At 40.8% G+C, this 15,480-nt stretch overlaps 1 protein-coding gene across 2 annotated transcripts in view; it reads left to right on the forward strand.

The window, feature by feature from the left end:
- lss (lanosterol synthase (2,3-oxidosqualene-lanosterol cyclase)) overlaps positions 1-6,253 on the forward strand; it is a 144,137-nt gene extending 137,884 nt beyond the window's left edge. The window contains exon 22 of one of the 2 annotated variants that reach the window (XM_078551676.1): positions 5,439-6,253. In XM_078551676.1, the coding sequence (XP_078407802.1) occupies positions 5,439-5,576 (138 nt within the window). In that variant the 3' untranslated portion in view covers positions 5,577-6,253. The remainder of the gene's footprint in view (positions 1-5,438) is intronic. The other variant, XM_078551677.1, reaches the window with a different exon arrangement.
- Positions 6,254-15,480: the final 9,227 nt, after the last annotated feature.

The raw sequence follows: 15,480 nt of genomic DNA on the forward strand, positions 1-15,480 counted from the left end.
GGACACCGTCCAGGACAAAGCAGTCTGCTTGATTGGCACCACATCCACAAACATTCACTCCCTCCACCACTGACGCACAGTAGCAGCAGTGTGTACCATCTACAAGATGCACTGCAGGAATTCACCAAGGCTCCTTAGACAGCACCTTCCAAACCCACAACCACTACCACCTAGGAGGACAAGGACAGCAGATAAATGGGAACACCACCACCTGGAAGTTCCCCTCCAAGTCACTCACCATCCTAGCTTGGAAATATACTGCCGTTCCTTGAGCTGGGTCAAAATCCTGGAACTCCCTGAGTAACAGCACTGTGGATGTACCTACACCACATGGACTGCAGCAGTTCAAGAAGGCAGCTCACCACCACCTTCTCAAGGGCAACTAGGAATGGGCAATAATTGCTGGTCTAGCCAGCGAAGCCCACACCCCATGAATGAATAAAAAAAAGATTTATCCACTCATCTACAGCATTAAGAACAGCCTTTTCCAAACTCCCAGGCTTAAAAAATTGCGGATGCTGGAAATCTGAGCTTAAAACAGAAAATGCTGGAAATGCTCAACAGGTCTGACAGTATTTCCAGCATTTTCTGTTATTACAAAAATTCAAACAGTAAAAACCAGTGAGTGTGAACTAAAGGTAGAAATAGGCATGAGTTTCCCAGGCTTTGATTGTTGGAACTTTCAGGCTGAATGTGGCTCAGATGGGACAGCCTTGCTCTGATGGAACCAACATCTCCTACTGTAATTATGGCACATCATGGGTTGCCTTTAGGTTTTGCAAGATTTCCCTAAGGGAAAATGTTCACATTGCAGTAAAGCAGTACTTGGTAGCTTCCAAATGACCGTTCTCTTAACATCAGAGCTATCAATATTAGCATTGTGGAAATACAAGTATTTATAGATTTGCTAATAAGTTTGCAGTCTCTCTTAGGAACTGGAATAGGCACTTCATCCCCTCAAGCCTACAGTACATTTAGATCATGTCTGATCTGCACCTTAACTCCATCTATCCACCTTGCTTCCGTGACCCTTGGTGCTCTTCCCCAACCAAGATCTATAACAATCTCAATTTTGAAATCTTTAATTAACCCCTCACAATCTCAACAGCATTTATGGGGAAACGGTTCCAGGTTTCCACTACCCTTTATTGTAGCTTAGCTCTAATTTTAAGCTTATGTCCCATTGTTCTGGACTCTCCTACCAGAAGAAATAGTTTCTATTTCCTCCATCAAACCCTTTAACCTAACAAAACATCTCAATTAGATCACCCCTTAATCTTCTGGTGAATATAAGCTTAGTTTTTGCAACCTGCCCTCTTAACTTAACCATTTTTAGGCCTGGTATCATTCTGGTGAATTTGTGCTGCACTCCCTGCAAGGTCAACATAGTTTTTTCTGGGGTGCAATGCCCAGAACAGAATGCTGCAGATAGGGTCCAAACAGAGCTCTCTTTTGCCATAACATAATTTCCATCCTTTGTATCCCAGCCCTTTTGAGATAATAGCCAACATTCCATCAACTTTTTAAATATTTTGTTGTACCAATCCACTAGCTTTTAGTAATTTCTGTACTTGGACAATAAATCTCTCTGCTCATCCACAGTTCCTGCATTCTTGCCATTTAGAAAATACCCTGCTCTACCTTCTTGAGGTCTAAACTAAATGATCTCTCACTTTGTTATATTGAACCACATCTGCCACAATTTTCAGAATCTCAGAATTGTTCTAGTGCAGAAGGAGGCCATTCAGCCCATCATGTCTGCACCAACTCTCCAATTGAGCATTTCACCCAGTGCCATTCTCCTGCCTTCTCCTGGTAACCCTGCACGTTCTTCCCTTTCAAATAGCAATTTTGAATGCCTCAATTGAACCTGGTTCTGCCACACTCTCAGGCAATGCATTCCAGTTCTTAACCACTCACTGTGGAAAAGTTTTTCCTTGTATCACTTTTGCTTCTTTTGTCACTCACTTAAATCTGTGCCCCCTCACTGTCAACCCTTTCACAAGCGGGAACAGTTCTCCCTATTTACTCTGTCCAGACCGCACATGATTTTGCATACCTCTATCAGATCTCCTCTCAATCTTCTATTCTCCAAGGAAAACAGCCCTAACTTCTCTAATCTATCTTCACAACTGAAGTTCCTCATCCCAGGAATGACTCTCGTAAACCTCTTCTACACTCTGTCCAATGCCTTCACTTCCTTCCTAAAGTGCGGCACCCAGAACAAGACGCAATGCTCCAAGTGAGGCCAAACTAGTGTCCTATACATTGGACACTATATATAGTGTCCTATATATTCATTGAATGTAATCTCCTTGCTCTTATACTCTATGCCCCTATTAATAAAGCCTAGGATACTGTGTGCTTTATTTACTGCTCTCTCAACCCGTCCTGCCACCTTCAATGACTTATGCACATATACACCCAGGTCCCTCTGCTCCTGCATCCCCTTTAGTGTTGTACCCTTTGCTTTATATTGTCTCTCCATGTTCTCCCTACTAAAATGTATCACCTCACATTTCTCCACGTTGAACTTCATCTGCCACCTATCTGCCCATTCCACCAACTTGTCTAACGGCAGAATTTTGTCCTTGGTGGGGGTGGGCGGGGTCGTTCGGGAAGCCGACCACTGCCCGCGATTGGCACCACACTGCCAATTAAGGCCTGCCCAGTGTGGAACGCGAGTGTGCAGGCAGAGAGAGGAGGGCAAGCGGGCCTAACGCGAACTTCGCGTATGCGTGCAAAAGAGCGCTTCAATCTCCGTGCCTCAGGGAGATGAAGTGCTGTTTAAAAAAACTAAAGAAATAAAAAGGTAATTAAAGAATACAAAATGTCATAAAACATGTCCCCTCATGTGACTCTCACATGAGCAGGGACATGTTTTTAATTCAAGTGTAATATTTTTATTTTATTTTGATCTGCTTTTGGAAACCTTATCCCTCCCGTGAACGAGGTTTCCTAAAAAAATGCAAAGGCTGCTTGGCGTTTTCGCCTGCCTGCCAATCGTAAGGTTGGACAGGCAGCGTAAATTTGAATTTAATTACCTTTTTAACGGCCTTAATAGGCTTTTTAATTGTCGGCAGGCCGAATGAAATATCACAGGACTGTGCGATTACATTGGGACACTCTCCCGACATCATTGTGCGTCATTTTATGCTCGGCAGGGTCAGGCGTGCACCTGCTCGTTGAGCTCAATATTCTGCCCCAAGTCTATAATATATAAGCTATCAATGCCCCTTTGTAGCATTATGCTCCCATCAACACTATTTACTGTGCCCTCTAACTCAGTATCATCAGAAAGCAGCTCTCTAATAGCGTGGTGAAGGCAGATTCCAAATGGTTTTCAGAAGGAAATTGGATAATTATCTGAAGAGAAATAATTTGCAGGGCTGCAGGGAAAGAGTGGGGGAGTGGGACTAGGTGAAATGCTTTTGCAGAGGGCTGGCATGATGGTCCAAATGGCTGCCTCCTGTGCTGCAACCATTCTATGATTCTATTCCTGCAGCCATGTCATTTATAGATAGTGTAAAGCTGTGGCCCCAATACAGAACCCTGAAGACACCATTGGCCACATTCTGTCAATTGAAGTAAATGCCCATTATGCCTAATCTCTGCCTCTCCTCCCTTCAAATTAATTTCCTACCATGTCAATTGCCCCCAATCCCGTGTGCTCTCATTTTTGTTAACATTCTCTTCATGTCGAACTTTGCCAAATGCCTTCTAGAAGTCTATATAAATAACATCCATAGGCACTGCCTTATCTACCACGTTAGTTACCCGCTCATAAGATTGAACTAGATTCATTAGACATTTACAAATCCAGACTGACACTCTGTTCAGTTTCTGTTTTCCAAGTGCCCAGTCACTTTGTCCCTAACAAAAAATTCTAGTAACTTACCTGTAACTATTATTGGATTAATAGGCCTATAATTTCCTAGTTTATCTCTTACAATTTTTAAATCGTGGAATGTCATTGGGAATTTTATGAACGTATGAACATACGAATGAGGAGCAGGAGTAGGCCACTCAGCCCCTCAAGCCTGCTCTGCCATTCAATAAGATTATGGCTGATCTGAATGTAAGCTCAACCCCACATTTCTGCCTACCCCCAATAACCTCTCACCCCTTGTTAATCAAGAATCTATCTAGCGCGGTCTTAAAAATATTCAAAGACTTTGCTTCAGCTGCCTTTTGAGGAAGAGAGTTCCAAAGACACTCAACCCCATGAGAGAGGGTTCTCCTCATCTCTGTTTAAATGAGCAACCCCTTATTTTTAAACAGTGAATCCTAGTTCTAGATTCTCCCACAAGAGGAAACATCCTCTCCACATCCACCCTGTCAAGACCCCTCAAGATCTTCAAGGTTTCAATTAAGTCACCTCTTACTCTTCTAAATTCCAGTGGATGCAAGCCTAACCTCATAAGACAACCGCCCATTCCTGTTATTAGTCTAGTAAACCTTCTCTGAACTGCTAATGCTTTTACACCTTTCTTTAAATAAGGAGACCTGTACTGTACACAATACTCCAGATGTAGTCTCATCAGTGCCCTGTATAACTGAAGCATAACCTCCCTACTTTTGTAATCAATTCCCCTCACAATAAATGATAACATTCTATTAACTTTCCTGATGACCTGCTGTACCTGCATACTAACCTTTTGTGATTCATGCACTTAGACTGCCAGATCCCTCTGAATCTCAGAGCTCTGCAATCACTCATCATTTAGATAATAAGCTTTTTTATCCTTTCTGCCAAAATAAATGAATTTCTAAGGAGACAGTTCCTGACTCAAGAGAATTTGGAAGATCATAACCAGCATATCAACAACTTTTTGACCTATTTTTTTCTAATATCCTTGGTCCTGTATGGGTGTCTCCATTTAACAACATAAACTAATGCTGCTCCATCACCATAATTTTACTTCTTTTGAATCTAGTTAATTCTCCTTCTTGAATTATTTCTAATTTGCCTCATATATCTGGTACTTTTTCTTCATCTACTGTGAAGACTGATACAAAGTAGATGTTTTAGTATGTTTGCCATTTTCTGATTTTCTCACCTGTCTCCCCCTCAAACCTAATATTGGATTCCGTTGTATTATGGTCACTGTTAACTCGGGTTCCCTTACCATTAGATTATTGACTAATCAAAACTTATTGCTCACGATATATTGTTCCAGAAAATTGTCTCAAATGCACTCGAGAAATTTGCTGCTTTTGAGATTTAAGCAGTTCTGCTTCTCCCAGTCTGTGCGAAAATTAAAGCTTCCCATTATAACTAACCTGTTTTTGAAGCAAGCTTCCCTGATATTCACGTTTATGTATGCCACTACTTTACCACTGTTGAATGGAGGTCTATGAATAATGTTCTTCTGTTTTATTTTCTTTTCCTGTCCTGGAACTTGTCATTTTACCCTCTTGTTTTTATTTTCCCACAGGAGAACATTGCTGGTGTATTCAATAAAACCTGTGCGATCAGCTATACCTCCTACAGAAATATCTTCCCGATATGGACTCTGGGGCGATTCACAAGTCTTTATCCTAGTAGTGCACAGACTACCAAGCTCAAACTTTGATGATAGAAGCTGATAAATGTGCTCATAATTCCAATAAGCCATCTTTGCTGGTAGATTATGTAAAACAATAAGACAGCTGACAGATTAACTTCTAATAATGTGGGGAATGGTCGGATGTGTACATTTTCCTCAGTTGGGTTATAGATCAACATGTGCCTATATGACAATTCCAGTTGTTTAAGAATATAACAGGTTTTAGGAACAAGAAAAAGCCATTGGGCCCAAGAAACCAGTTCTTTTCTGAAAGAGCAATTCTATCTGCCTTTCTGCCATATTTCTCTCCTTGTCTCTCCAGAAATGCACCACAGCTTATGCTGATCTATATTATCCACATTAACTCAATTATTCCTTTGAGTGAAAGAAATTCAGTCAATACTCGCATAACACTAAGGCAGCTCATATACATCCTTTGACTTATCTCCAGTCTGTTTATTATGTTCAGGCCCTATTTCTTTCTCATTTCTCCTCATGACAAATGGGTAATTGTAGTTCCAGATGAGAAGAGGCAGAGGAGACTCTCCATGTAAGCGAATAATATGACATGGTTTGATGTACTGTTTTACACAGCAATGTATACTTAATCATGATTTTGCAAGAATATAACTTTGGGAGTGAGGATTTGAGCAAGCTGTATGTGTGTCCACATATATGAATACAGCATAATGCTTTGCTCTCTACCTTGGAATTCACTTCCCCAACTTCTAAGCTCATTAAATGGAACTAAGACACTCTCTTTTAAAAGAGTCAAAAAGAGAAACCTTAATCAGTGAAATCATGTGCTTAGTTAAAATTTCAGAGCTGGACTGTACAGGCTGGACAAGAACATCAGTGGAGAGCAATAAGCAATTAATGTTTGTTGTCTAACAGTTTACCCAAGTGCATCTACTGCATTAATGTGAAACTAGGCAACAGATGGGTACAGGTTAATGCACTGGCATTTAATACTGGAAGCATCTGGCAATACATGGTTTGAGGCATTTCATCCTGAGAACATTTTGCAGTCACTTAATATATACATTCACATGGACTGAGATATACATCTGTATCCATACTCAGCTACTTCTTGAAATGATAGAACACATCTCTCTTTTTCATCTGAGTTTTGCTCCATTCTGTTTTGCAGGAAATGCTTTCTAACAATTAAACAAGCAGGACCAGAGCTCAAAAATCTTATATACCCGTGTAAAAGTAGAATTTTTGAGAACAATTTTTTAGGCAAAAAATTTACACGTTTACACGAGTAATATTTTTGAGGGTTTGGCACACATGCTTGATTGGGTCACATAGCATGAAACAAAGACCAAAACAAAATCTTGAGTGAAATCCAAAAGAGACCGTCACAATGCAGTAAAGTGAAAACCAACAACACTAAATAATTAACAATAATATACTAACATTTAGTTTATAAGATATTACAAACTATCTATTTACAGACTGAGAAGAGATTTGATAGAGGTATTCAAAACTATGAGCAATCTGTACAGAGTAGATATGGAAAAGCTGCTCCCACTTGTGAAAGGATAAAGCACGCGTGGGCACATGGTTTAAGGTAATTGGCAAAAGAAGCAATGGCGATAAGAGGAAAACCTTTTCACGCAGTGAGTGGTTAGGATCTGGAATGCCCTGCTTGAGAGTGTGTGGTGGAGGCAGGTTCAATCAAGACATTCAAAAGGGAATTGGGTTGTTATCTGAAAAAGAAGAATGTGCAGGGTTATGGGGAGTAGGCAGGGCAATGGCACTAAGTGATTTGCTCATTTGGAGAGCCAGTGCAGACATGATGGGCCGAATGGCCTCCTGCGCTGTAATAATATTGTGATTTCATCCAATGCAATATAAATCTTGATGTGGTATATCTCAAATTAACTACTAGATCCTTAAATTCAATCAGTAAATCACAAGCACAGTAATAACTTTCAACACTTGATGTTTAAATTTTTGTAATCACTCTGATCACCATCTGAATCACCGAACAATTGTCCCAATCACCTGGTTGTAGCACACCACCACATGGTTCTTCCTCGTCATCATTCTCATCATCAGTTGTAACTTCAGCATTATCAGTCCACCGGTAATCACCCTCTACCATCGAATGCATTTGATATTCCACATTTTATAAATGATTTTTTAACAATATTGGGATCAAGATCATTCTACACAACTACAACCCATCGACGCAATGTTGCTAGTGAGAGTGCTTGAATATTTCCACCCTTGAACATTTATTTGCCTTCTAACATATAATTGTTCCACATCTTTTGGATACTGCCGTTGAGGCACACACCCAAGGCCTGAACAAACTCATAAGACCACTGGGAATAATTACCGTCTCTGTTGGTCAATCTCACATCACGGACTACATTGTCAACTAGGTGGGATTTGAACATGTCCCAGACAAGCAAACATTTTCTTTGCCTAGTCCTCCTGGTCTCAAATTCCACATTCCTTTGATCCTTTTCTTGCAACCACCTTCATCAACCCAGCCTTTCTCGTGAAATTGGATTTTTTTTTCATTCATGGAATGTGGACTTCGCTGGCTGTGCCAGCATTTATTGCCCATCCCTGGTTGCCCTTGAGAAGGTGGTGGTGAGCTGCCTTCTTGAGCCACTGCAGTCCATGTGCTCTAGGTACACCCACAGTACTGTTAGGCAGGGAGTTCCAGGATTTTGACCCAGCGACAGTGAAGGAACACCGATATATTTCCAAGTCAGGATGGTGAATGACTTGGAGGGGAACTTCCAGTTGGTGGTGTTCCCATCTATCTGCTCCCCTTGTCCTTCTAGATGGTGGTGATCATCTGTTTGGAAGGTGCTGTCCAAGGAGCCTTGGTGAAATCCTGCAGTGCATCTTGTAGATGGTACACACTGCTGCTACCATGCGTCAGTGGTGGAGGGAATGAATATTTGTGGATGTGGTGCTAATCAAGCACGCTGCTTTGTCCTGGATGGCGTCCAGCTTCTTGTTGTGGGAGCTGCACTCATCCAGGCAAGTGGGGAGTATTCCATCACACTCCTGACTTGTGCCTGGTAGATGGTGGACAGGCTTTGAGGAGTCAGGAGGTGAGTTACTCGTCGCAGGATTCCTAGCCTCTGAACTGCTTTTGTAGCCACAGCATTTATATGGCTAGTCCAGTTCAGTTACTGGTCAATGGTAACCCCCAGGATGTTGATAATGGGAGATTCAGTGATGGCAAAGCCATTGAACATCAAGGTGCGATGGTTAAATCCCCTGTTGTTGGAGATGGTCATTGCCTGGCATTTGTGTGGAGCGAATGTTACTTGCCACATGTCAGCCCAAGCCTGGTTATTGTCCAGGTCTTGCAGCGTTTGGACATGGACTACTTCAGTATCTGAGGAGTCGCAAATAGCGCTTAACATTGTGCAATCCTCAGCGAGCTTTCCACTTCTGACCTTATGATGGAAGGAAGATCATTGATGGAGCAGCTAAAGATGGATGGGCTAAGGACACTACACTGAGGAATTTCTGCAATGATGACAACGTCTTTCTGAAATTTGTCTTTGGGGAGTTTTTCCCCTAAATGTCACCATCAGCTTTACTTTTGCGCCATCCACCATACAAGATGGAAGAACTGTGAACCACAGCTTGGTTCAAGCACTACCTTATATTGATCACTTGAAGGTAAATTTCCCGGTGCAATCTTGCCTTTGTTTCACAAGAGGGGAAAGTTGCTAGCTATTGTTACTGAGAAAGTCTTGGTACTCCAAACTTTGGACTCTCAGTGCTATCGTTTTATTATAGACTTGCAATTTGCAAGAGGTAGGCGTTGTTGGTAAAGAATGTAACTAAATGATAGAACAACCCAGGATGAATCAGTTGGATTCCCTTGTGATCTTAACTGAATGTTTCATGTGACCAGATCTGAATCATTTAACTTCTGTTAATTTACATGTGGAAAGAAAATTTATAGAATAATTAAATCTCACTTCAGTTCAATGGACCTCCTCAAAAACAATAATAAAGTATTAAAGTAATAAAGTTTTTTTGTTTTCAATAATTTATATAGATTTTTCTTTTCCCACCTATTTCCATTCTTTTTAAATCTACAACTAATACCTTGTCAATCTTTCCACCCCACCCCCACTAGAGCTGTACCTTGAGTGTCCTGCCATCCATTCTTAATTAGCACTTTTCTTAGATAATATCACCATCTTCAACACCTCTTTGATCCTTTTGTCTGTGACATCTTTTGATTATCTGCACCTATCACTGCCTGCTTGTCCCTACAACCACCCCACCCTCAACTTCTCTGCCGCCGCCCCCCCACCTTAAACCAGCTTATATTTCACCACTCTCCTAACTATACTTCAGTTCTGTTGAAGGGTCGTGTGGACCCGAAACATCGACTCTTCTCCACCGATGCTGCCAGACCTGCTGAGTTTTTCCAGGTAATTCTGTTTTTGTTTTGGATTTCCAGCATCCGCAGTAGTTTTTTGTTTTTATCTCTGTATTAATAAAGTATGCCATACTGTCCTTAGCAGTAGGCTTCCTTTAGCTTTTTCTTGTCAATCTCCTGATCCATCTTGAGAAGAGTGAATTTATACTTGGTGAACCTGGCTTCTACCCCAGACTTAACTGGCTAGCTAACTGCCACATGTGTCTTTTTTGTATTCAGTCAGGGAAAAAGTATACCATTCCTCAGTTAGTGATTCACTAGTTGTCCTGTCAGTAAAAGTGGACTCTTGCAGCCTCGCCCTACCCAGGCGTTAGCTGGCTTAATGATCTTGGCATGAATAAACTGTCCCTTAATTATATCAGTTTTAAATAGACAGTGAGTTGCAACATCCTGCAAATTGTCCCATTAGGCTTGAATAAACATTTTCGGTGTCAGGGGTTTGTGCTTTTATAATCTCTGGAAATTGGCTTTACTTAAATACAATACGTTAAACATAGAACATTTTCAAATCCTTCCCACGAAGGAAAAGAATAATCAAAACCATGAAACATGATAACTTTACTATTATTTTGGCTTCTCACCAGGTACTTTTCCTTATGACAAAAAACATAAGTAAGCTTTATTTCCTCATTAACTAAAATGTAATCTTGTATGTACAAAATATTTGTCTAAGGTGAATAATACACTCCTGCTGAGCCCACAAAGTTAAAGGTAGCTTGTACTTTCCTGATCTCTTTAACTGATAGCTAACTAACATTATGACAGACTGTACGAATTGGGCTATAAATCACAAATCTGATTTGTGTTACCTTTAATGTTAGGAATCAATCAGTTCTCTATTAGCACCAAACACTGATGTAAAGTAAAATTATTTTTTCTTAGTTCTTCCATTATTTCCAGTAAGCCAAGTGTTGCCTGTTTCCATGCCATCACTCTTGTATCACTTAAAAGTAACAAGCCGGATCCATCTCACCCCGCTCACTGGGTTGCCTGCAAAATTCTTATGCATTCCAACTCTTATTTGACTCACTGACCCATAATCATCATCATACAAAGCTAGGGGTTTTGCATCAATCATCACACATGAGCACTATATTTTGTCAGAGGGTAAGTGTCAACCCTATAAGTGTTAGACCATGAAGTACCCAAAGGTAGATAATGATCGCAGTTAAATCTATTCGCATTCAAAGCCATGGAAGAACTGGATCTAAAAAAAATGGAGATTATAATGAATCTGATTTACTAATTTGCATAATAATGTATGACTAGTATATTGATAGTGATATATTTGTGTACTGTACTGGAAATGGATATGTGTTGATTAGTGTTGGTGAATATTGGTGTTGACCGTATTCTTAGAATTACAGTGCATGAATAAATATATTATGCTACACTTGGCATTTGTCAGTGGGCACATTATTTGCCTATTTGTATAGGAGGAAGTATCTGAATAATGTGGTACCCCGAAAGAAAACTGAAATTTCACAGAAAACAAAACCTGATTGATGTCGCAGATACTTATTTATTCTTTCATGGGATGTGGCTAGGCCAGCATTTATTGCCCATCCCTGCCTGCCCATGAGAAGGTGGCAGTGACCCACCTTCTTGAAATGTTGCTTTCCATGTGGTGTAGGTACATCCACAGTGCAGTTAGGGAGGGAGTTCCAGGATTTTGACCCAGCAACAGTGGATTTAAAGAATGTTGGGGCAACTCCAATTAAGTGCTGCTTAAAGTTGTTTCTGAGGAGTGAAGGTAAATTAAATCCATCTACTTAATGGAGTTGGAGCGGTCCCAACTTCTTTTGCGTTATTTCTGCACTGCTTGCTGTATTCAACAAAATATGTCTAAATACTGTCCAATACTTGACTCTGCAAATTCATCACAACTTTAAATAGAAGCTGCAGCACAGTAATCATTTTAATCCATTTTGCTGTTTGTCTGCAGACAAGTGATAGTCCTAATCCTAACCCCTTGTTCCTGCTTTGTATTTTTTTTATTCCCATCCCCTCTTTTCTAACCTATTAAATGGTGACATAGTCTTCAAGCACTAACTCTGGTATTGCTTGAAAAAACTACTTTCCTCTGATCTCTGTCCAAAATCTCAGAGTTAATCTTATATCATTGCCCCCACCCTCTTCATCCTCAAAGGTTGATAGAAGTCTGTTCTTAGTTACTCAGCCCCATCCTTCAGAATTTTAAACATCTCTATTAAATTACTCCTCAATTTCTTCCAATTAAAACAGCCTCATTTTATTAAAATTTTTATCCCTAATGGTTTTCCCCTAACTATTGTAAATTATATTTGCACATAGGAATTTATTATGGTAAAAATTAGGGCAAAGTGTACATAGATGTGAGAATATTAATATTTAAACACATATACAGAACCATCAACGGTGATGGAGATTGTTCCTGAAAAGAATATTGAGAGACTGGGCAACAGTGCAAGACTAGAGGCTGAACTTTTGCCACAAAAGTGGGAAACAGGAACTAGGTTTGTTTTCGGGTGAGAAACTGATTAAAGTTCAGATTCTGTGTTGAGAAGACCTTATTTGGTATGGAAATTGGTTTCCTGTCCACTTATAGCCAATGGGAGTGGGAATGGACATGGGTCAGATGATGTGTAAGACTCACTTAAACACCACATGCCAGCCATCACTGAGGTTGCTGGTTGCCCTGAGGGTGGGATCTGTGCCAAAGCCTTCCGCTTCACCAGAGGGAAGCAAGATATCACAGGAGAGGCAGAGGCCTGGCATCCAGGGCAGGGCTGCCCTCACTTCATTGATACCGATCTGAATCTAATGCTAGAGGCCATGAGGGAGAGAAAGGGAGGGCCTTCTCCTGGACGGTGGCAGGAGGAGTCCATCTGGCGGTGAAACGGGCACCTATGTTCAGCATCACCTCCCTCTGCCTCTTCTCTCTTATCTCCTGCTCCTCCCCTGATGAACTGTCTCCTTCCAGGGCCTCACTGTCCTCAAGGACCATACCTCTCTGAAGAGAAGTGCAGAAGACCATCACAATGACTGAGACCCTTGAAGGGGTCCAACACGGATGGTACCACCAACTAGTCCAGGCACTAAAATCACATTTTCAGAAGCCCGATGGCCTGCTCAATGGTTGTCCTACTTAGCAGATGGGTTGGTTATATCCTCCCTATGCCTCCTTTCCTGACTTCGGGGGGCCCCAAAATTCAATGTCATGTCTCCCACCTGTGTTATAGGTGGGCCTAATGAATTTGATCAATTATGCTAATTTCGGGGACCTTTTTGTGCTAAACAGCACAAACCAGTGTACTTACACTGGCTGAGTCAGCAGCAGGAGATCTGGACAAAGACTTAGCCACTGCACAATGATCTTGGTAGATGACCTGTATGCTGACCAGTGCCATACTGAATTATCAATCCATTAGCAGTTAGGTATTTGAAAACTTGTTTTGAAGAGTTCATAAACAATATCCATTTGTCAGAATTTTTAGGACCTTGCTGTTTATACATTTCTTTGATCTCTGCTTGTCATTTCAAGAGTAGATTTTATAAGAATTGCAAACACCAGAAATCAGTAAAGCAACAGAGAGGCTGCAAGGAAGGAGTTACTACTGTTCTACTTACAGGGCAGGTAACAGAGCAAATCCACTTTCTACCTTAAATAATAATTTTCTTCTAAGTGTGCCTATTATTTTTTGCAATGGTGTAGGAACAGAAGTTGAACTGATTGTGTCAAGTACATTTTATTGCATTCCATGTTCTATATGCTTTGTTTAGAGTGGAATAAAATAGCTTAGAAATCAAATCAACTGAACTCACCATATAGGGTTAACTTACTTAGCGTTAATTTGAAGAGATTGAAGGGGTACGTGTGTGAGAGGCACAAAGATCACAAGGGAGTTCCATTGTTACACTCCTGGGGAGGGGTGAAGTGAATCAATCCCTGTGTATATATAAAACAGGCACCCAGATGGCTTAAGGGAGCAGCTGACACCACTGAACCTGAGCCAAGTTTACCTTGGCCTGCACTGCATCATTTGGATGTAGGTTCTCCATAACTGTAAGGTTCCATTCTCTGGTCAATGTCTTGCTCTTCAATCATGATTGAGTCATGATTCAGTTATGTATTTGGAGGTGTATAAATTGTCCAGGTTGACAAGAATCATAGAATGATACAAAACAGATTTTGGTCATTCAGTTCATCGTGTCTATGCTGGCTCTTTGAACAAGCTGTCCAATTAGTCGCACTTACCTACTCTTTTCCCCTAGCCCTTTGTTTCCCACAACTCCTCCCCCAACCTTTTAAGTATATATCAAATTCCCTTTCGAAAGTTGCTATTAAATCTTCCTCTACCATTCTTCAACCATTGGCTTCCATGTCATAACCACTTGCTGTGTAAAAAAAAATGTCTCCTTCCCTCTGGTTTGTTTACCTTAAGTGTGTGTCCTCTCATTGCTAACCCTCTGAAAGAGGGTTTTCATTATTAATTTCATCAGAAGCCCTCATGATTTTGAACACTAATGCTTTTTCAACATACTGTGCCACATTCAAAAACTTGAGTGCAAGCACCCTGTTCCTGCAGCCCCCTATAAAATTAGTTTGCATTGCATTCTCATTCTTCCTTCCAAAATGCATCACTTCATATTTCTCAATATTAAATTTCATCTGCCATGTGTCTTCCCATTTCACCGTCGTCCTGAACTCTATTATCCTCAGTACTCTTTACTACATTTCTAAATTTTGTGTCATCTGCAAACCTTCAAATTATGCCCTGCATACATAAGTCCAAGTCATTAACATGGTTCTGGTCATCACACTTTAGGAAGGATATGAGAGTTCTTGAGAGGATGCAGAGGAGATTTATCAGAATGGTTCCAGGGATGGGGGATTTTAGCTGCAAGGTTGGGTTGGAAAGGTTTAGATTGTTCTCCTTGGAGAAAAGGAGACGGAGGGCAGATTTAATAGAGGCATACAGACTACAACAGGTTTACATAAGGTGGACAAAAATAGCTAGGGGGACACAGATTTAAGACTTTAGGCAAGAGATGCAGGGGATGTGAGGAAGAACTTTTTTACGCAGTGAGTGGTAGTGACCTGGAACACACTGAGTATGGTGGATGCAGAGATCATCAATGATTTTAAAAGGAAATTGGATAGGCACTTGTGTGAAATAAACTTTTAGGACAACAGGAATAAAGCAAGGAAATGAAACTGACTGGATTGCTCCATGGAGAACTGGCATGAACTCGATGAGCAAAATGGCCTCCTCTTGTGCTGTAGTGACCATGACTCTAGGCAACATAAACTAATTCCACCCCTTTCCTTTCATCAAAAATCTAGTACCTTGCAAAATCACCTATTATATATACAATAACAAAATTGTTAGATTCCTAGATTTGAGACTCTGTCATGGAGAGTTGTGATCAATGGTTGTTTTTCAGATTGGAGGAAGGTTTGTAGCGGAGTTCCCCAGGGACCCTTGCTCTTCCTGATATATATTAATGACC

This window comes from Cetorhinus maximus, chromosome 11, assembly GCF_964194155.1.
Source record: "Cetorhinus maximus chromosome 11, sCetMax3.hap1.1, whole genome shotgun sequence".
Taxonomy (NCBI): Eukaryota; Metazoa; Chordata; class Chondrichthyes; order Lamniformes; family Cetorhinidae; genus Cetorhinus; species Cetorhinus maximus.